The sequence below is a fragment of the Oryzias latipes genome, chromosome 8, assembly GCF_053564925.1.
Source record: "Oryzias latipes strain Hd-rR chromosome 8, Olatipes_Hd-rR_3.1".
Lineage (NCBI taxonomy): Eukaryota > Metazoa > Chordata > Actinopteri > Beloniformes > Adrianichthyidae > Oryzias > Oryzias latipes.
In genome coordinates this window covers 21,566,109-21,589,036 of record NC_136244.1, presented here as the reverse complement: position 1 = coordinate 21,589,036, position 22,928 = coordinate 21,566,109, and the positions used below count along the sequence as shown (strand labels likewise).

General features: G+C 38.8%; 2 protein-coding genes across 3 annotated transcripts in view; one reads left to right on the top strand and one right to left on the bottom strand.

Moving 5' to 3' along the window:
* The window catches only part of LOC105354599 (uncharacterized), a 139,463-nt gene that overhangs the window by 61,966 nt on the left and 54,569 nt on the right, over positions 1 to 22,928 (top strand). The window lies entirely within an intron of this gene.
* c1ql1l2 (complement component 1, q subcomponent-like 1-like 2) overlaps positions 1,990 to 22,928 on the bottom strand; it is a 28,863-nt gene continuing 7,924 nt past the window's right edge. The window contains exon 2 of the mRNA XM_023957430.2: positions 1,990 to 4,455. Coding sequence (XP_023813198.1) covers positions 4,276 to 4,455 — 180 coding nt within the window. The 3' untranslated portion in view covers positions 1,990 to 4,275. The remainder of the gene's footprint in view (positions 4,456 to 22,928) is intronic.

Below are 22,928 nucleotides of genomic sequence, written 5' to 3'. Positions count from 1 at the left end.
CATATCGTTTCAAAACATGCAGACACAATAATTTAACTGCTTGATGATCAAGAAACCAGGGGCTCATATGTGTTTTTTTCTTGCAGTAGTTGCACACGTGTGTTTTTGGCAACTCTTCATTTAGCATGACTCTTCCATAATAAAATAAGACAGACTACAGCTTTTCTCCACAATGTAATTTATGTATTTTGGCTAACACGAGAAACGCATCTTTTAATTTTCCCTTTGTAAGAATGTTTTTGATTTACTTATAGGAGAATCTTCATGTTACATTAAAAAGTATCTGAAGTAATAATAATGCTTTTAAGTTTTTCATTTACACTGGATTTCTACAGTGGCCCTGAAGTGCAAATCACTAAACGCAAAAAAAAAAAAGAAAACTTTCATCACAAGAAATACATTTTAGAAATCATAATGAATTTTTTTTTTTTTAATTGCTCTGTCCGAATTCCCGACTTAACCCCTAACTACTAAAAACTATGTAGTGCCCTGAATTTGAAAAAAGGAATTCATGCTTACTACTTTTTTTTTTTTGGCGGATATGATGTCGTCAATTTCATAAAGTTAAAATCTAATCATATGAGCGGTTTGCAACGATTAATTATGAGTCCACTGTTCTCTGAAGATAAAAATATTGATGGTTTTGTGTTTGTCACACCAAACTTAAAAATACCTTTAAATAGATTTTTTTTTGCAATAATTGTTCTGATGCAATGCATTGTGGTCTATATTTGCTGATCATGAGCATCGAAGCACACTTGTTTTTCACTGAAAATTCTGGGAAATTTCCTTGGCACTCGATTTTGGATGGCACTACAAAAAAGCAAATGCGCTATAGCTATATAGTGCACTATGTAGTGCACTATGTAGTATGTGAAGGAATTTGGACACAACCAATAGGAAAACAGAAAAGGTAAGGATTATGGGACATCACTAATTGGATGTTATCATAATCCCGTCCTTTTCTGGTTTCTTATTTTGTTTCCTTCGATTTTTTTTTTTCGATTTTTGGAAATTCCTTTTGCTTTCCAAAGCATTTCCTTTTTTTTTGGGGGGGGGGGGGATTATGTTTAGGAATTACATATTGGTTTCTGGAATTTCGTTTTCTAAAATGTCATTTTTTTCTATATTTGTTCTGCTTTTTAAATTATTGCTGTAATCTTTAGTAATAGGTTTTTGCGTCGGGTGATTTGTTGATGTGAATTACACTTCAGGGCCACCGTAGATTTCATATAACATGGTAATATTTTTTTTCGAACAAAGTGGCTAAAATGTTTCACAGAGGCCTGAGTGCCTCTCTTGAAAGTGAGGCGCAGACAGGCATAGCAGTGTGACATCCCATTCCTGCCAGGTCTGAGGAATGTCCAGTCCTTGACACTTGTCCAATCTAAGCTATCTCAAGTTCTCCCCTCCAGCTTCATGCGGGCTAATCTCTCTTGACACCTTACACAACCCCAACAGGGAATCACTCTACCCTGAAAACAATCCAGCGCTTCTCCCTTTTCGATCCAAATGGGCACCAGCCAGGCTCTGTTTGTCTTTCGTCCTTATTTCACTTTACCTTCTTACCTCCCCATCTTTCCTCTCCCTGTTACTTCCATCTGTGGCTGCCTCTTTCTTGTGTTTCCATCTGTCTTTGTCAAACTATATTCTGCTTCTCGCCTATCTCACTCAGTTGTTTTTCTCCTGGTCTGTCCTCCTTCATCTTTACTGCCTTGCTGGGTATATCTCGCCTCTGTTGGTGAGAATCTGCTAAAGACACTCTGATTATCAACTGATGAATAGTTTGCATCCTCTCAAGACTTTTTTTTTTTTTTTACTCCACCGGCGAATGTTTCTAAAGCTGGAAAGTCTTTATCTCCAAGAGCACCTTCCAGATGGAGAAAAGATCAAAATGAACAATTTGGAATGTGCTAAACCCAGATATGTCTCCCTCAATGGCCCTCACCCTAAATATACACAGAGAAAAAAGAGAAATGAGGGACTTGCTGCTGGGATCTTTTTTATTGTTTGCATAAATTAAGTCGTTTGCAAATTATGTTTCTAAATTTGTGTATTTATGACTCCAGACAAAACCACTCAATGGAAAAAAAAAGTAAAATAAAAATCCCATTTATTATTTAAATGTATTCAACTGTTCCAAAAGAGAAGACAAGTCAAATATTTCATTTACAAGCTGTTTGTTCCCAGGCTCAACCCTACAGAGCACAATCTCATTGGCTGATTAAGATGTCTGTCATTGGCTGTAGCACAGAATACTGCAACTCTGAAAAAGAACCATGTAGTTGTGGCACTGCACATGCTAGAATGCGGACGCTCACTGATATGCATATAAACACACACAAACACACAGAGACTCACGCACACGTGCAGTCATAATAGGCAAAGTCGCTCACCCAGTCAGTGTCATTCTCGAGCAAGCTGCCAGGCTGCTATGCTGCTTAAATATTACCATAATTCCTGTATGTTGCTGGATATGCAGCTAATGAATGGATGACATCCTGTGAAGACACTTAGACGGGAAAAAAGTTACTGTGCTTCTCATCTGCAACTTTTGCAGCTCTAAACTTTGTGGGTTTTTGTTCACCTTAGATCTCTTCAAAAGTTTTTTTTTTTTTTTTTTTTGGCAATCTTTCTTTGTTTGTCTGCTTTAGTTTGTGTCAAGACGATTGTGGGTCAGCAGAAAAGGACAAAGTGTCAGCGAGTGTCGGCTCCTAAATTGTAAAGTTGGCTCCAAATCTGAAGACGTTTCCTGAATCCTAATGCTCCAAAAGGGCATTTGCATGAATCAAAGCAATTTTCATTCTGCTCTACTGCAACCCCCCCCCCCAAAAAAAAAAAAACAAAAAACAAAAAACAGCTAAACATTCTGCTATACAGCTTAAAGACCCACTCCAATAAAAATTGTGTTTTTGCAGACTTTTTCCGATGAAGGACATATTTTAAAATTTAGCTTAAAATTGTGTTTCTGAGTATCTCTTTATTCAGATCGTTGTGAAACAGGAGATGCAGTTGAAAAAAATTGTAGCAGTGAAATGGGTGCGACAATCGGCGGGGCACAAGTTCCATCCTGATACATCCACTTACAAATAGATCCATGTACGTCTTTGTTTTCCTCGTCCGAGCTGGCTTCTTGTTCAGCATTTTTGTTGCACTGCCAATGCTAGATTGGGTTACGAGGGGCTGTAAGCTAGTGGAAGAGAAAGGAGATGATGGGAAGTGTTGGCAGGGTAACTACGCTCCAACAGTCTTGACCACAACTCAGACGCGAATTTATAATGAACTCTGCAAAAATTAAATCCTAAAAAACAACAGGTTGTTTTTCTTATTTTGGCAAAAAAGGGCATAATCCTAATTAAAAGACCACCGGGAACTCTTTGAAAATAGATCAAAAGAGAATTGGAGTGGGGCTTTAATTACAAAAAAAGAGCAAAGAAAAAAATGCGAAATGGTGTGTGGTAAAGGTATCATCTGTGGGATGTTTTTTTTTTTTCTTTCCAGATATATCAGAAGTGTGGAAAATTGTTTATTCCTCGCATGGATAATATGATGTTACCTTTTCGTATCCACGGACAAAGAAAAAGCACTCGCTACCATAAAATACTGAAAGTCTTGATTTAAATATTTCTTCTCCAGCTGTTAGATTTATGAGTTGCATCACAAATAACATTCATTCAAACAGTATATCTTCACAAGGGACAAATATATTGTTATTAAACTTTTGTGTAGAATAGCATTTATGTCTACAAAATAAAAACACAATCTAAATTTGCACGCAACAACACTACAATTGCCAGTTGTTCAAGTCCGCTGACGGTGCAGCAGACTGCACTGTACGCAGAAGATGAGGGAGATAATCCACTTTTGCAGGGTTTTTTCATGTGTGTTGATGCTTCTGTGCAATGTTGCAGGGCTACAGAGGAGAGACACTGAAAATGAAGAGCCTTTTGAGATGTCAGGGCTGTGGCGTGGAGAGCACAGGGTGCAGAAAAATCCAGCCCATCTTACTTCCCACTCCACCCACGTCACCCGCCAGCCCATCTCACTGTGTCCTCAGGAGCTTTACGCTCAGGCTTGGCTGCAGAACCTGAATGTTTTGGCGGATGGATATGAAGCAGACGTGTCTGTGATGATGGAGAGAATTAGGAAAACTAGAAAGCATTCCGTCTTTTATCACACACACAAACACGCACTCACGCACACGCACACCTCTCCCCCGTTATACAACTTCTTTGAGTCATTTCCTGTCCATCAATCCTGGCGTCTGTCTTTTTTTCAGTCTGCGTAGAGGATGAAGCCAGAAAATGTGCTGTACTTGTTGTTGTTGCCACCATGGGCTTTGCCTCCGTCAAGTTTGATGTAAACCTCATCTCCTGCATCCAGATGGAGGATAACGCTGTTGGAAGCGTAGTCATAATTCTGGTCAGCGTCTTGGGCGATGGCGCTAGCACGAACCTGTGGGAACAGAAAGGGATGAACATACATGGGAATAAGTGTTTTTTTTTTTGTTTTTGTTTTTTTTTTGGGGGGGGGGGGGTATAAGACATTATATAATTGCTTTATTCTAAGTTTATTTTCACTTTTGCAAATATACCCCCTCACTACTAGCTATGAAAATGTATACTCTGTGGTTGATATTTCTAAACATCTGCATACTACTGAATTAGTTGCTTTTGTATTAGAAGATATTTGTTTGTTTTTTAATAATACCAAATGGGAAGGGGTTGGCTCTGGGAATTGAATTTATAGTTGATTAAGAAGAAAAAAAGACTGGTCCGTTGTGGCGACCCCTAAAGGGCAAAGCCGTAAGGAAGAGAAGAGAAAGATAGACTGGACAATATATATATATATATATATATATATATATATATATATATATATATATATATATATACTTAATGTTACATAAGTTTATATATTGTCTGTAAGGTAGTTATGTCATTTTTTAATTACAAGGGCTTGATTAAAAGATAAATATAGAAATAAAATGGTAATGTACCAATGGAATTTGCATAAAAGAATGTGCTTAATGCACATAAATCCAGTTGTATGGATGGACTTTATTCGTCTTTAATAAAAAAAAAAGTACTATAATACTATATCAAAATAATTGATATAGTATTTAATTAACGCAAAGACTAAGTATTTTACAGGGCGATATAGCAACACAGTTTTTTGACGTCTTCCACATAAAATTAAAGACATATAATTAAATATAAAATAGATATAAAAGTAGGAAAAACATATGTCTTTGTCAAACATTGATAAAAAATAAACAAACGTTGTAAAAATAAAAGTAAAGTTGGAGTTTTTATGTTTATTATCATGAGTCAATTTCAGAGAGGCAAAACAAACACCAAAATAATTATGGCCCGCAGCAGTCATAGACTGCAAGGACCATATTGTAACTGGTACGAGGGTCGAACACTCAAAAAGTCCAAAACGTCAAAAAAACGCGTCAAAACGCCAAAAAATGGGGTCAAAAGTCGCCCAAAGCACACAACGAGACGACAATTGTGTAACGCAACAAAAATACACACACACACGCACAACACCCCCACACAAACGACAAATTTGTAGTCGCAAAAATGACGACAAAAACACAAAAAAGCCCCAAAAAGCCCTCAAAGAACGGGTTTAAAGCCAAAAAGACATGCCCAGCCTATAGTAAAAGACAGGCCGCATTGAAATACATAGGCCACCTGACTGCAAAAACTTCTATATTGTTTCTGCTTCGTTTCATTATTATTATTATTATTCTTCTTGCACACTAACGGCGTCTTTGAGCTTAATTTTGACCCCCGCCACATACCCGAAAACTCACCAAAATTGGCACACACCTAGGATAAATTGAAAATGAATTTTCGGCAAAGAGAACGTCAACCCCCCCACGACGATGACATCACGGCGAGCGTTCCCGTCAAAAAAATGAATGGGCCGAAAATCGCTTATGGGGCCAAAAAAAAATATTTTGAAATACAGTTTCGAAACCAAAACACGTGTGTTGGATATATCCCAAAGAAGTTATGAAATCATTATGGGATGGCCACACGACCTACGGCTTGGCGGCCATTTTGTGGCGAACACAGAGAATTGGCGATTTTCGTATTTTTTGACAATATGGGAAAACGATACTTTTGTTTGAGCGATTTTCACGAAATTGCACACACATGCCACTAGCACGATTCTACAACTACCAAAGAAGTTTCGTTGACCTTTGACCTTGGGAAGGGGCGGCCATCTTGAATTTTCATAAAAAAGCACCTTTAGTAACGGATACAAACGAAAACTCGTCCTAGGGATTTTTATCAATCTTTTTGAAACTTCTCGGGCATCAATGGCAAGCTACTGGGAACAAAATGTTGGAATTAGAAGTTGTAGAATTTGAAACGCGTGCGCGTGGCGAATTCGCAACCGTCGCCATTTAAGCTAGCTCGCACATATTTTATCGGAATAGCCTGAAACTGAAATATGCGATACCCTGGCCCACACTGAACAAAACGAGGTCACATACGACAAAATCCATAAAGGAATGTGGCCGTGGTAAACAAAAAACGATCGCAAAAAAAAGTGCTGACTCGGCTAAAAAAAAAAAATTTCGGATTTTTTTTTAAAGAATCGGCTAGCGAAACCCAGATAACTTTGTCGGGTATATCCAAAGAAAGTTTTGAAATCATTACGTGATGGCGACACGACCTACGGTTTGGCGGCCATTTTGTGCCAAAATCTGCCATTTTGAGTTTTTCGCGTTTTTACATAATATTGAAAAAGGAACTTTTTTTCGAGCGATTTTCACGAAATTTGACTCCCATGTCCGTAGCATAAGTCTACAATTACCTCTGGAGTTTCGTCGACCTTTGACCTCGGGAAAAGGCGGCCATCTTGAATTTTCTATAAAAAACACCTTTACCCCTGGATTCAAACGTAAACTTGTCGTTTGAATTTTTATCGATCGTCTCGAAACTTTTTAGGCATCAATGGCAAGCCACTGTGGAAAAAATGTTGGAATTAGAAGTTGTAGATTTTGAACGGCGTGTGCGTGGCATGCTAGCAAAGTGGCGCACTGTTATAACTCCCATGCCTTTCAATACAATAGAGTGAAAATTGAATGCATGCATTTATACCTGAAACAGATTACATTGAAAAACACTGGATATGGACATATAAGGAATGTGGGCGTGGTTAGCATAAAACCACTGTTGCTAAGGACGACAAAGGGTTTACTTTTACCGATTTGTCCGAAACTGACGTCAATCTGTTCGTCCTCCCGAGGGGACCAAAACATAAAATGGTTGCTATGGAGATAAAATCAACAGAAAAGCCGCCATTTTGAAAAAAGTGGGTTTTTTTTACTAACTTATGACGTATAGCTCTCACCAATGGAGAAATGTGTTTTTCTGAGTCAGTTGATGATGCTGATCGCTATGCTAGCACTTTTAGCCACATTAGCAAAGCTAGCATAGTTAGCATAATTATCATTTTAAGTAATGTGTTTTTCTGAGTCAGTTGATTATGCTGATCGCTATGCTAGCACTTTTAGCTACATTAGCATAGCTAGCATAGTTAGCATAATTAGCATTTTAGATAATGTGTTTTTCTGAGTCAGTTGATGATGCTGATCGCTATGCTAGCACTTTTAGCCACATTAGCATAGCTAGCATAGTTAGCATAATTAGCATTTTGGGAAATGTGTTTTTCTGAGTCAGTTGATGATGCTAATCGCTATGCTAGCACTTTTAGCTATGTTAGCATAACTAGCATAGTTAGCATGATTAGCATTTTAGGTAATGTGTTTTTCTGAGTCAGTTGATGATGCTGATCGCTATGCTAGCACTTTTAGCCACATTAGCATAGCTAGCATAGTTAGCATAATTAGCATTTTAGGTAATGTGTATTTCTGAGTCAGTTGATGATGCTGATCGCTATGCTAGCACTTTTAACCACATTAGCATAGCTAGCACAGTTAGCATAATTAGCATTTTAGGTAATGTGTTTTTCTGAGTCAGTTGATGATCCTGATCGCTATGCTAGCACTTTTAGCCACATTAGCATAGCTAGCATAGTTAGCATAATTAGCAAATCCAGCCTTGACTAGCTTTTCATTTGTGGGCGGTGAGGTAGGTGAGGACGGCGGTGATGCGTAGAGTTGGCCGTGATGGCGGGTTGCGTCTGCGGGCCATACAACGCCGCTTGCGGCTTTAATTATTATTCCGCTTTCTTATCGCGCCTTTGAGCTCAAATTTGACCCCCGCCACATACCCGAAAACTCACCAAAATTGGCACACACCTGGGATAAATTAAAAATGAATTTTCGGCAAAGAGAACGTCACCTCCCCCACAACGATGACATCACGGCGAGCGTTCCCGTAAAAAAAATGAATGGGCCGAAAATCGCTTATGGGGCCAAAAAAAAATATTTTGAAATACAGTTACGAAACCAAAACACGCGGGTTGGATATATCCCAGAGAAGTTATGAAATCATTATGGGATGGCCACACGACCTACGGCTTGGCGGCCATTTTGTGGCGAACACAGAGAAATGGCGATTTTTGTGTTTTTTGACAAAATGGGAAAACGACCCTTTTGTTTAAGCGATTTTCACGAAATTGCACACACATGCCAAGACCATGATTCTACAACTACCAATGAAGTTTCGTTGACCTTTGACCTTGGGAAGGGGCGGCCATCTTGAATTTTCATAAAAAAGCACCTTTAGTAACGGATACAAACGAAAACTCGTCCTAGGGATTTTTATCGATCTTTTTGAAACTTCTCGGGCATCAATGGCAAGCTACTGTGGACAAAATGTTGGAATTAGAAGTTGTAGAATTTGAAACGCGTGCGCGTGGCGAATTCGCAACCGTCGCCATTTTAGCTAGCTCGCACATATTTTATCGGAATAGCCTGAAACTGAAATATGCGATTCCCTGACCCACACTGAACAAAACGATGTCACATACGACAAAATCGATAAAGGAATGTGGCCGTGGTAAACAAAAAACGATCGCAAAAAAAAGTGCTGACTCGGCAAAAAAAAATTTTTTCGGATTTTATTTTTAAGAATCGGCTAACGAAACCCAGATAACTTTGTGGGGTATATCCAAAGAAAGTTTTGAAATCATTACGTGATGGCGACACGACCTACGGTTTGGCGGCCATTTTGTGCCAAAATCTGCCATTTTGAGTTTTTCGCGTTTTTACACAATTTGGAAAAATGAACTTTTTTTCGAGCGATTTTCACGAAATTTGACGCGCATGTCCCTAGCGTAAGTCTACAATCACCTCTGGAGTTTCGTCGACCTTTGACCTCGGGAAAAGGCGGCCATCTTGAATTTTCTATAAAAAACACCTTTACCACCAGATTCAAACGTAAACTTGTCGTTGGAATTTTCATCGATCGTCTCGAAACTTTTTGGGCATCAATGGCAAGCTACTGTGGAAAAAATGTTGGAATTAGAAGTTGTAGATTTTGAATGGCGTGCGCGTGGCAAGCTAGCAAAGTGGCGCAGTGTTATAATTCCCATGCATTTCAATACAATACAGTGAAAATTGAATGCATGCATTAATGCCTGAAACTGAATACATTGAAAAACACTGGATCTGGACATATAAGGAATGTGGGCGTGGTTAGCATAAAACCACTGTTGCTAAGGACAACAAAAAGTTTACTTTTATCGATTTGTCCGAAACTGACGTCAATCTGTTCGTCCTCCCGAGGGGACCGAAACATAAAATGGTTGCTATGGAGATAAAATTAACAGAAAAGCCACAATTTTGGAAAAAGTGGGTTTTTTATCAACTCATGACATATAGCTCTCACCAATGGAGGAATGTGTTTTTCTGAGTCAGTTTATGATGCTGATCGCTATGCTAGCACTTTAAGCTATGTTAGCATAACTAACATAGTTAGCATAATTAGCATTTTAAGTAATGTGTTTTTCTGAGAAAGTTGATGGTGATCGCTATGCTAGCACTTTTAGCCACATTAGCATAGCTAGCATAGTTAGCATAATTAGCATTTTAGGTAATGTGTTTTTCTGAGTCAGTTGAAGATGCTGATCGCAATGCTAGCACTTTTAGCCACATTAGCATAGCTAGCATAGTTAGCATAATTAGCATTTTTGGTAATGTGTTTTTCTGAGTCAGTTGATGATGCTGATCACTATGCTAGCACTTTTAGCCACATTAGCGTAGCTAGCATAGTTAGCATAATTAGCATTTTAGGTAATGTGTTTTTCTGAGTCAGTTGATGATGCTGATTGCAATGCTAGCACTTTTAGCCACATGAGCATATCTAGCATAGTTAGCATAATTAGCAAATGCCGTTTTGTCTAGCCTTTATCAAGATTGGGCAGTGAGGGCGGTGAAGGAGGCGGTGGTGCGTAGAGTTGGGCGTGGAAGGCGGGTTGCGTCTGCGGGCCATACAACGCCGCTTGCGGCTTTAATTATTATTATTATTCCCGTTTCTAACGGATCCGTTGAGCTCAAATTTGACCCCCGCCACATACCCGAAAACTCACCAAAATTGGCACACACCTGGGATAAATTGAAAATGAATTTTCGGCAAAGAGAACCTCACCCCCCCGAAATCGATGACATCACAGCGAGCGTTCCCGTAAAAAAAATGAATGGGCCGAAATCTCTTTATGGGGCCAAAAAAAAATATTTCGAAATAGAGCTATGAAACCAAAACACGCGTGTTGGAGATATCCCAAAGAAGTTTTGAAATCATTATGGGATGGCCACACGACCTACGGCTTGGCGGCCATTTTGTGGCGAACTCAGAGAAATGGCGATTTTCGTGTTTTTTGACAATATGGGAAAACGACACTTTTGTTTAAGCGATTTTCACGAAATTGCACACATATGCCAAGACCCTGATTCTACAATAACCAAAGAAGTTTCGTTGACCTTTGACCTTGGGAAGGGGCGGCCATCTTGAATTTTCTTAAAAAAGCACCTTTAGTAACGTATACAAACGAAAACTCGTCCTAGGGATTTTTATCGATCTTTTTGAAACTTCTCGGGCATCAATGGCAAGCTACTGTGGACAAAATGTTGGAATTAGAAGTTGTAGAATTTGAAAGGCGTGCGCGTGGCGAATTCGCAACCGTCGCCATTTTAGCTAGCTCGCACATATTTTATCGGAATAGCCTGAAACTGAAATACGCGATACCCTGGCCCACTCTGAACAAAACGATGTCACATACGACAAAATCGAGAAAGGAATGTGGCCGTGGTAAACAAAAAACCGTCGCAAAAAAAAGTGCTGACTCGGCAAAAAAAAAAAATTTCGGATTTTATTTTTAAGAATCGGCTAACGAAACCCAGATAACTCTGTCGGGTATATCCAAATAAAGTTTTGAAATCATTACGTGATGGCGACCCGACCTACAGTTTGGCAGCCATTTTGTGCCAAAATCTGCCGTTTTGAGTTTTTCGCGTTTTTACACAATATGGAAAAATGAACTTTTTTTCGAGCGATTTTCACGAAATTTGACGCGCATGTCCGTAGCGTAAGTCTACAATCACCTCTGGAGTTTCGTCGACCTTTGACCTCGGGAAAAGGCGGCCATCTTGAATTTTCTATAAAAAACACCTTTACCACCAGATTCAAACGTAAACTTGTCGTTGGAATTTTCATCGATTGTCTCGACACTTTTTGGGCATCAATGGCAAGCTACTGTGGAAAAAATGTTGGAATTAGAAGTTGTAGATTTTGAACGCCGTGCGCGTGGCGAGCTAGCAAAGTGGCGCACTGTTATAACTCCCATGCATTTCAATACAATACAGTGAAAATTGAATGCATGCATAAATGCCTGAAACTGAATACATTGAAAAACACTGGATATGGACATATAAGGAATGTGGGCGTGGTTAGCATAAAACCCCTGTTGCTAAGGACAACAAAAATTTTACTTTTACCGATTTGTCCGAAACTGACGTCAATCTGTTCGTCCTCTCAAGGGGACCAAAACACAAAATGGTTGCTATGGAGATAAAATCAACAGAAAAGCCGCCATTTTGGAAAAAGTGGGTTTTTTATCAACTTATGACATATAGCTCTCAGCAATGGAGGAATGTGTTTTTTCTGAGTCAGTTGATGATGCTGATCGCTATGCTAGCACTTTTAGCTATGTTAGCATAACTTGCATAGTTAGCATAATTAGCATTTAAGTTAATGTGTTTTTCTGAGTCAGTTGATGATGCTGATCGCTACGCTAGCACTTTTAGCCACATTAGCATAGCTAGCATAGTTAGCATAATTAGCATTTCAGGTAATGTGTTTTTCTGAGTCAGTTGATAATGCTGATCGCTATGCTAGCACTTTTAGCCACATTAGCATAGCTAGCATAGTTAGCATAATTAGCATTTTAGGTAATGTGTTTTTCTTAGTCAGTTGATGATGCTGATCGCTATGCTAGCACTTTTAGCCACATTAGCATAGTTAGCATAATTAGCAAATCCAGCCTTGACTAGCTTTTAATTTGCGGGCTGTGAGGGCGGTGAGGTCAGCGGTGGTGCGTAGCGTTGGGCGTGGAAGGCGGGTTGCGTCTGCGGGCCATACAACGCCGCTTGCGGCTTTAATTATTTTTCTTCTTTCTAACGGATCCGTTGAGGTCAAATTTGACCCCCGCCACATACCCGAAAACTCACCAAAATTGGCACACATCTAGGATAAATTGAAAATGAATTTTCGGCAAAGAGAACGTCACCCCCCCCACGACGATGACATCACGGCGAGCGTTCCCGTAAAAAAAATGAATGGGCCGAAAATCGCTTATGGGGCCAAAAAAAAATATTTTGAAATACAGTTACAAAACCAAAACACGCGTGTTGGAGATATCCCAAAGAAGTTATGAAATCATTATGGGATGGCCACACGACTTACGGCTTGGCGGCCATTTTGTGGCGAACTCAGAGAAATGGCGATTTTCGTGTTTTTTCACAATATGGGAAAACGACACTTTTGTTCAAGCGATTTTCACGAAATTGCATACACATGCCAAAAACACGATTCTACAACTGCCAAAGAAGTTTCGTTGACCTTTGACCTTGGCAAGGGGCGGCCATCTTGGATTTTCAAAAAAAAGCACCTTTAGTAACAGATACAAACGAAAACTCGTCCTAGGGATTTTTTTCGATCTTTTTGAAACTTCTCGGGCATCAATGGCAAGCTACTGTGGACAAAATGTTGGAATTAGAAGTTGTAGAATTTGAAACACGTGCGCGTGGCGAATTCGCAACCGTCGCCATTTTAGCTAGCTCGCACATATTTTATCGGAATAGCCTGAAACTGAAATATGCGATTCCTTGACCCACTCTGAACAAAACGATGTCATATACGACAAAATCGATAAAGGAATGTGGCCGTGGTAAACAAAAAACGATCGCAAAAAAAGTGCTGACTCTGCAAAAAAAAAATTTTCGGATTTTTTTTTAAAGAATCGGCTAACGAAACCCAGATAACTTTGTCGGGTATATCCAAAGAAAGTTTTGAAATCATTACGTGATGGCGACACGACCTACGGTTTGGCGGCCATTTTGTGCCAAAATCTGCCATTTTGAGTTATTCGCGTTTTTACACAATATGGAAAAATGAACTTTTTTTCGAGCGATTTTCACGAAATTTGACGCGCATGTCCCTAGCGTAAGTTTACAATTACCTCTGGAGTTTCGTCGACCTTTGACCTCGGGAAAAGGCGGCCATCTTGAATTTTCCATAAAAAACACCTTTACGACCAGATTCAAACGTAAACTTGTCGTTGGAATTTTCAGCGATCGTCTCGAAACTTTTTGGGCATCAATGGCAAGCTACTGTGGAAAAAATGTTGGAATTAGAAGTTGTAGATTTTAAACTGCGTGCGCGTGGAGAGCTAGCAAAGTGGCGCACTGTTATAACTCCTATGTTTTTCAAAGGACTACTGTGAAATTTGAATGCATGCAATAATGCCTGAAACTGAATACATTGAAAAACACTGGATATGGACATATAAGAAATGTGGGCGTGGTTAGCATAAAACCACTGTTGCTAAGGACAACAAAAAGTTTACTTTTACCGATTTGTCCGAAACTGACGTCAATCTGTTCGTCCTCCCGAGGGGACCAAAACATAAAATCGTTGCTATGGAGATAAAATCAACAGAAAAGCCGCCATTTTGGAAAAAGTGGTTTTTTTAGCAACTTATGACATATAACTCTCACCAATAGAGGAATGTGTTTTTCGTTGTCAGTTGATAATGCTGATCGCTATGCTAGCACTTCTAGCCATGTTAGCATAGCTAGCATAGTTAGCATAATTAGCATTTTAGGTAATGTGTTTTTCTGAGTCAGTTAATGATGCTGATCGCTATGCTAGCACTTTTAGCCACATTAGCATAGCTAGCATAGTTACCATAATTAGCATTTCAGGTAATGTGTTTTTCTGAGTTACTTGATGATGCTGATCGCTATGCTAGCACTTTTAGCCACATTAGCATAGCTAGCATAGTTAGCATAATTAGCATTTTTGGTAATGTGTTTTTCTGAGTCAGTTAATGATGCTGATCGCTATGCTAGCACTTTTAGCCAAATCAGCATAGCTAGCATAGTTAGCATAATTAGCAAATTCTGTTTTGTCTAGCCTTTATCAAAAGTGGGCAGTGAGGGTGGTGAGGGAGGCGGTGGTGCGTAGAATTGAGCGTGGAAGGCGGGTTGCGTCTGCGGGCCATACAACGCCGCTTGCGGCTTTAATTGAAATTGTTCCTTTTAAAAATCTTTTATCTCAACCGAACAAACTAGCTTCAACGAGAACAAAAGGAGTTACAGAAATGACTGTTTTTAAATCACAATTATGTCTTGTTCCTGACTGTATTGGAAGCTTGAAGCTTTGCTCTCACTGCAAAGTGTCTGGTGCTGTCTCTTAATCTTTTCTCAGTAATTAAGATCTCAACTTAATCAACAAGATGTCTCTCTTTGGTGGAAAAAACACCAGCTTTTTAAATGAACAAAGATGACATATTGCAGAAATGACAGCTGCTACAAATGCTATCTGGAAATGACATTTCAATGCCGTGTCATTGTTTTTCTCATTTTTGTAGGAAAATATAAAAAGTTGATCATTTTGAAGAACAGAGCTGAAGAAGAAACTCAAAGATGTTCTAAAACAACAAAGGTTTTTTTTCTGAAATATGCAGCGATGCATGAAGGCATGCTCTTTCAACAAAGTTTAAGGAGTTCCAGTTTTTTTTGTATTCTATGGATAATTCTTCAGGAAAGTTTGCATTTATAGCTGAAAATCCATGACATCTCCGACTAAAAGCAAATGAGGTGCTGAAAGAAGCAGAAAGTAGATTTGACAGCGGCACAGCCCCAGTAAAGCATCATTAGTCTCAACTAATTTCTATTTGTCATACTCTGTCAGTGGCAATTGAGTGCAAATGGTTCATGGATAAATAACCACTTCATTTTTACTGCTTGTTTTCTCCAAATGGGTACTTTCAACAAGCAACACAGAAGAAGTACTTTCATAAAACTCAGTATAAGTACTCTAGGTACACGTTTGCCCTGCTGAATTCTACTAGTTGCTTTTTTGTGGGAATGTGCAGTGATATTTTAAGGCATTTCTGCTACAAACGTTTTTCCAGTATGTTGCAGCTTTGCAGGTAGGTCAACGTTTGGTGCTATTAAAAATTTTTTATCATAGAAATATCAGCTAGAAATGCTTTTGCTCCTTTAAACTAGACTGTACACAGAAAAAAAAAAGTTTAAAAGTGACTCTGCTTATTGTCCACTGAAGCTATATGCTACTGAACCATTACTTACAGTGACATCATTTGCAACCTGAACTGAGTACAATCGAAGTAAAAAATCATTATTTTCCCCAGAGAAGTGGAAAGAAAAAGCATTGTTCATTTTTGAAAGATGCCACTGGTCAAATAGGCCTATTAGTTATTTAGTTTGATCAGTAAGGTTGAACCAGAATCGATAGTTTACATGCATTTTAGAAGTTTGTGTCTGGCTCATTATGGAAATGGTTCTTTAAGCTTTAAATCAGGGGGGGCCTTTAGTGGGTGTTAACTGGCTGGAACAGCTTTATCATAAAAACGCCTTTTAATTAATTCTTTTTTGCAAAAGAGAACACACCACAGAGACGATCATGAAAGTAAAAAGAGCTGCTGCCAGAGATGCAGATATTTGATCAAATCCACTGTATATTTCTGTAATTATTGCTTAATAGTTTTGTTTGATCATGAGACAAACTTTTTCTAGAACGCTTTTTCTGTGTTGGAGGTTTAAAATTATTCTAGCTTAATCAGTAAACTGCAGTGTTTGTGCAGAAATGTCATTAAAATAGCAAATCTAAAGCGGTTAAGGACCTAAAACTCTTGTAGAATTAATTAAAAAAAGTTATTTTTCATATCATTCTTTACTAATTGTATCAATAATTTCCTCTGAAGCTGCACTCAGCCTTACATTTGCTGGTGCATTATCTCTGCATTAAACATGCTTTGATGCCAGAATATTCTTCAACTGTGAGACTCTGATCTGTAAAGATTTCTGAACTTTTTTTTAAATCCTTGAAGTTGTCCTTTAGGCACAAGGACTGTTTTTTTCAGTATGATTATTTTTATTTCATGTGGGGTAAAATATATTAAATGATGGTCATTTCTTTTGGAAATTTTTGCCAACATATTTTTTTAAAGCTGCTTCATTTTATTGAATTAGGCCCAGGTGCAGATCCGGACAAGGTTGAGTCCTCTTTAAACTTCAAAAGATAAATATAGTTAATTTAGGGAGAAAAAAAAGAGAAACAGAATTTATTTGCAAAGTATTTGCAAAATTTTAGTGGCAAATAATATAAATTTTAAAAACTGCATATTGTCCGATACATTTCTTGTAGTAAACATTGTCACTTGTTTAGACTAAAGAACAGGGGATAAAGATTATCAAATCAAATTTAGTTTAGTTTATTAACTGTAATCTTACAAGAATACTATTTATAGTATGACTTATATCTAATAAATTTTTTTTTGTTTAGTCTCATAAGAAAATCATGAACATAAAATAATATAATTAAATTAAGAGCACCAACTTAAAAATCAATAAAACTGAAGGGATTTGGGGAATCTGGGGGAAGCTCAATGGTCAACAGCAGGAACCACTACTGGAGTCACATGACTTTTAGGCCCCTTAGGCAGCATTGCATGAAAAACTGTCATGCCACCATGATCAATATAACCACATAGGCTCTGGAGTACCTTGGAAAACCATTCCCACTCAGCACGGTGTGCAGCTGCATTGAGAATTGTAATCTGAAATAGTATTACTCAAGGAAGAAGCCATACATCAAACCCCGTGCAGGAATTCCTCTGAGTGCTCAGAGCAAAAGCTCTTCTCAGGTATAGTCAAAAAGACAACAGCTGCGTTACGTGATTGGCTGAGTCTACGCTTTAGCTTCCATTTGTGAAAACACTTCTGCACTTGATGCGTGGTTACGTTATGGTTAAAAATTGATGTTGTTTTTTGGCCAAATTAAGATGATTGATTTTCTCTCTTTTAACATCTGAGTTCCTCAAAAAGTACTGATAAAAAAGACTAACTTTGAGCTCAAAAACTGTTTTGCGTTTTTACAGGAGTTATTACAGATTCTTGAAATAGCTGCATTTGGATTGTGGTTAGATGTGAGCTTTACCACCGATGTGATGCTCATAAGATTAAGCAGAATGGCTTCATTGTCATTTTCTAGTCTGACCCATTGATTATATATAAGAACTGGACTGAGCGAGCCCCCCCGAATTCCAATTAACAAGTCCCCACTGGATCCCAGAAGCCAAAATTCCATAGACTTCTATTGAGAAATAAACATCAAATACTCAGTCAATATATTTGTCAGGATAATGTCTTTTGACAATTTGGCATCCAGTAAACATTCTTGCTAAGCCTAATTTTTTTTCACATTTTTTTTTCTGTAGTGCAAGTTGTTTAACCCTTTATCACCAGCGATGTCACCAGGGACATCTAAATAACACACGCTCTTTGATATACCGCAACCGTTTACGCAGTCAACGAGAATCAGCTGATTCTGATGCGCAGAAAAGCGGCCTTTCATATTGAACGTGCACTGAAAGGCATTAATTCACATAAAGTCTTGCATAATGGCACAAAGCCGCTGTTCTCTGTGACAGAATCGGCTAAATGAACATTGATTACGGAAGAACTTCACTATAAAGGGTTGCATATGGAATTGCTCTGAGTAAATGGCTGAAGAGTTACTGTAGTTGAAAGAATGTAAACACTAGAGCTAAGGCTCTGGTGTTCAAAGGTTTATGTGAATGTATGAGCTGGCCAATCAGGTGCCTCAAAAACAAATGTTTCAAACCTCACGTCAAAGGTTCAAAACATTTGATCGATTCTTTCGAGCCTACTTTGAAGTCTCAGGGGTGTGGCTTCCAACAAGCAGACTTCTAATTGGCTAGGAGAAGTTTTCATAGAAATGCTGACATAGACCGATTCAGACCAATCTATGCTTGCCGACAATTTCAGATATACGTTTTGCAAAAAAATAGTCAAAAGAATTGACTTTATTTCATTTTTTTATGGGTGACATCACACTCACTTCAACCAGCTCCCTTATAGAGTCAATGGTCTAATCTACTTGTAGCCCAGATGTATCATTTACAAAAATTTTGCAGCACCCGTGGCCTTAATGCTGGTAAGGATAAGACCGAAACAGAGATGACAAAATTACCAAATTAGTCATCATTTGGCTGTTAAAAATGTCCTTTAGGAACTAGTTGAAGAAATATGATGCATATTAACACTTTTTTTTTAACTGTTGAGTTTGCACTTTCTGCTCAACAAATGAGTCTGATGGGGTGGAGAACCTGTCACATAAAAGGTTCCCTTAAACTTTTCAAGAGCATGACCTGAAGCATGATTTCAAATGTCACTGTGACATCTGGAAGCACTTTAAAGGTGAATGTGGAAGGAAAATTCAACGGGTTTAAGATACAGAGTTGATATATAGAATATTGTAGTTTTTTTATATTGTTTATTCACATGATTAAATCTAGCACAGCTCATATCAATGTGCAAACAAAGCCTCTTGCTCTGATTCTGCGATCCCAGCGTCCGATGAAATTAATATGATGTGATATGCCGTGAGCGTGCAAAGTCAACACCATCTTATTAAAGGGTTAGTGCCTTCGGCTGCACGAGAGCAGGTGATGATGGCTCCAGAGGATTTGTCAGTTGGGATTTTAATGAAACTTTATCAAAATATTTGCTTTGCAAGTAGGCACACAGAACCAAGGAACCTCTGGCAATGTCAGTGATGTGTCACATCGTCAAGTGTAAGTAGAATTTGGGATTTTTAGATGCTTTATCACTTTTTCAAATGTTTTATTTTGCTGTGGAAAGGGGCAAAGTAATGATATTTTTCTTTAGGTAAGGACAGCCTTAGTGAAACCAACATCCAATCCTTCTTGTTCTTCTCAAACACTTTTGTTTGATTATATTTTTCACTAAAAGCCTTTTTTTAGACAATCATCTTAATTTCAGTCTCCATTTCTTTGCATAATCTCTTATTTAAAAAATGATGGTGGAAACTAAACCAAGGCTATTATGTTCTTTGCATTTTTCTCCTCCCGTGCACACACTGAACTTGTTATGGATACATGCCAGAGGTTCAAATGCAGAGAATTGCAGATGTGTAGCCAGATATGAGCGGGACAAACAGCTAACTGGCAGTGCGTGACCTTGAGACAGAATATGTAGAGGAACTTTGACAGAACAAACAAGCGTGAAGCCGGAGGCGCCTGCTCCAGCGATGGTAAATGAGGTGTCAGCGATGTTGTCTTCCTTGTGGCTGCTCGTGCATGTACGCATCCGTCATATCGTCAATGCGATGGCTTTGATTGAATAATTCTCTGAGTAAAGACAGAAGATTCAAGGCTGCTCTTAGACTTAACAGATAATGCATGCCAACAAAGTGCAAACTCTCAGAACTTTGCCTAACTTGTGCACTGTGGAACCGTTGTTAAGGGTAAATGTCTTGATTACGAAAAACATGGGAGGTTCATCAAGGCTGTACATTCACAGAACACTCTTTGACGGATGCCCAAAGTGCTTCTAAAGCTCCAAACATCTCTGCCTATTAACCATCTGTTCCTTGGAGGCACCGCACACACCATTCTCCATCCTATATATCTCATGTTTAATGAAAACACTTTAACAACACCAATCCATTTAAAGATTATCTATTCCTGCTTCTCTGTAATCGGACTCAAGGAACATTTTCACGTTGATCTGATATCGATCTTATCCTCTAAATATCCCTTTGTTTTATCTCCTGCAGCCTCTTTCACTCCCAAGCATTGCACTAAATCTTCCTGATTTGAAATGTTTTACTTTTTATTTTTTATACATGTAAAGACTTAATGAAAAAAATTAGTAATTTAGGTAAAGATTAGGTGGCGAAGATAAAATCCCGTCGCAAGAGACTGTCAGTCATCCTTATTCCTATCTTTTAAAAAATAATTTTAGATCACAGCACAAATTGTAAAATTCTTCTGATGGAAATCTTTAGTTTATGGGCTTTGTCAGTTGCAAGAGGGGTCTAAAACGTCTCGCAGGAGCAGTTTGCTTCCAAAAAGCTTTGTCTCACTGACAAGGACACGTCTTCTGGCTTCTCAACGGGATTTGTTGACTTGTTGTTGAGCCCCCCCCTCCTGTTTAGATCAATTACTCTTTTGGCTCTTTTTTAAATCAAAGCATTCTGTTGTCTAATTGTGTTTGAACGTTCCAGCCGTGAACCGCATGCTTAATGGTAGCTTAGATAGTTCCCCAACCCTTGAGCCGGAATTTAGCCTTTTCCAACAACCAGATGCACACGTGCAGAAAATCCCACGAAGACAGGCCGCCTTGTCAAAGCGATTTTGGTGCACTCTCATACACAAGAGGTTTAAATTCATTTGAAATGATCAAAAACGGAAAACTGTGATGAGTTCCTGGAGAATTTCAGCGACACACAGCAGCATGTGTTCAGGTTCATTTGTCGGAAGATCCTAAGCGAAAACGCGTTAAGAGAAATGAAATGGTAACAGGAGACTTGCCATCTGTCAGACAAGACTAGAAAAAGGTCTTTTGAATTAATTCCACCAGCTGTTCTTTTCTGTACCTGCTCACTTTACACAAACACAACTTTGCAGCAATAGCCTCCGAATATTTTTAAATTTGATGGGAAACTGAAGTAAAATGGAGTCCAAGGTCTTATTTTATACATCGAGTAAACAATTTAACAAACTCAGCAGATAAAATATCAATTCTTTGACATACAATTTGGCCTTTCTCCTCACTCCTGTTCTCTGTGTGGGTTTAGTTAATCGATTTATTTCTTGGTGTTTGTGTTCACAAACACTTCTGGTGAAAAATCCAAACTTTTTGTTGATTTGCTCCAATGAAAATTGCTTTTAACATGCTCCTTTGGCATTTTTCTCATGGTAAGGGACATATATCTAAAGAAAATTAGTCCTAAAATTCCACTTCTGAGTAACTCTTAATTGTATAGCAGGAGCGGACGAAAAATGCAGTTGGAAAAAGCACGTAGGACTGATGTAAGTGCTACAATATGCGACCCACAAGCTCCCTGCTCCACTCCATTCTGATGCATCCAATAGATCCATGTATGTCTTTGTTTTCCTCGTCTGAGCTGACATCTGGCTCAAAACTGGACGTCTGGATAGCTCCAATATTGCTCGCCATTTTTGCTGCACCAATAATGTTAGGCTGGGGTTGTAAGCAGATGTAAGCTAGCGGGACATAGATAGATAGACAGATGGATAGATGGATGGATGGATGGGAAATGGGGCGGCCTTATCTGTGCCAATAGTTCTGCCCACAACTCACAGGGAAATCTCTAGTGAACTCCTACCGCTCTGCAGAAACTGTGTCCTAGAAAACAACACTGGCAGGGACGGAGCTACAGGGAGGCAAGGGGGGGGGGGGGGGGGGGGGGTTGCCACCACAGCAAAAAGCTTTGCTATCCAAATCTTTGAGTCAACATTGACAAAGACAACTTGAAACCGACAGGTGTTCTTGCCTCAAACAAGTTTCACTCAAAATACACCAAAATACCATCTGTGTTCCTCCACTCCCGGTCAATTTATTTTAGTACATACCAAAGACTCTTTTTTAAGGACGCACCATTCCGCCCAAAGTCCATCTTGCGCTGGAACGCCTTTTTTTTGACCGACAATTTTACAAAAATGTTCCAATCTAAGGTAAGTTTTGCAAAGAAAAAAATTATGTAAAGACCTTATAATTATTTGTCTCACTACCACGAAGCAGCAGCAGCGCACTTAGGATGAATATTCTCAAAGATATTTGATGATTTAGATTTGGTACGACTGCAGGCCACAAACAACACAGCTATCTAAACAGCGTTCAGCACTCAAGCAACTTTTCTTTAGAAACTGCTCTTCCAGAGTTTTTATAGTCCTTTTTGTAATATTGGGGGGGGGGGGGGGGGATAAATGTGATTTCTGTTTGTTATTGTTCTTTAGATCTGTTCTAAAAATGAAAAAGGCTTCATTCCAAAGGAAGCAGCATGTGACCGTGGCACAGCGCTCCACCTGAATACAGTGAGGACAGGTGCCTCTGTGATGAATTCCCTCCTAGAGCAGCAGGTGATTACAAAATCATGTTTTGCAGAGTTTCAACCAGTCTGGTTGTTATCTTTATATATGTAACTGTGTAAACACATTGAATAGATGAAAATGCTGCTCTTTTTCTAATTTGATTTTTTTTTTCTAAACTAGGTGATGAAATCAGCAACAGTGAGGTAACTGTTGCTGTCATGTACACCACAACCCACTAGTGCTGAAGCTGCCGGAGGGAAACCAGCAGCTCCTCTTATTTGTTGAACAGCAGTTTGGGAGGAAGAACC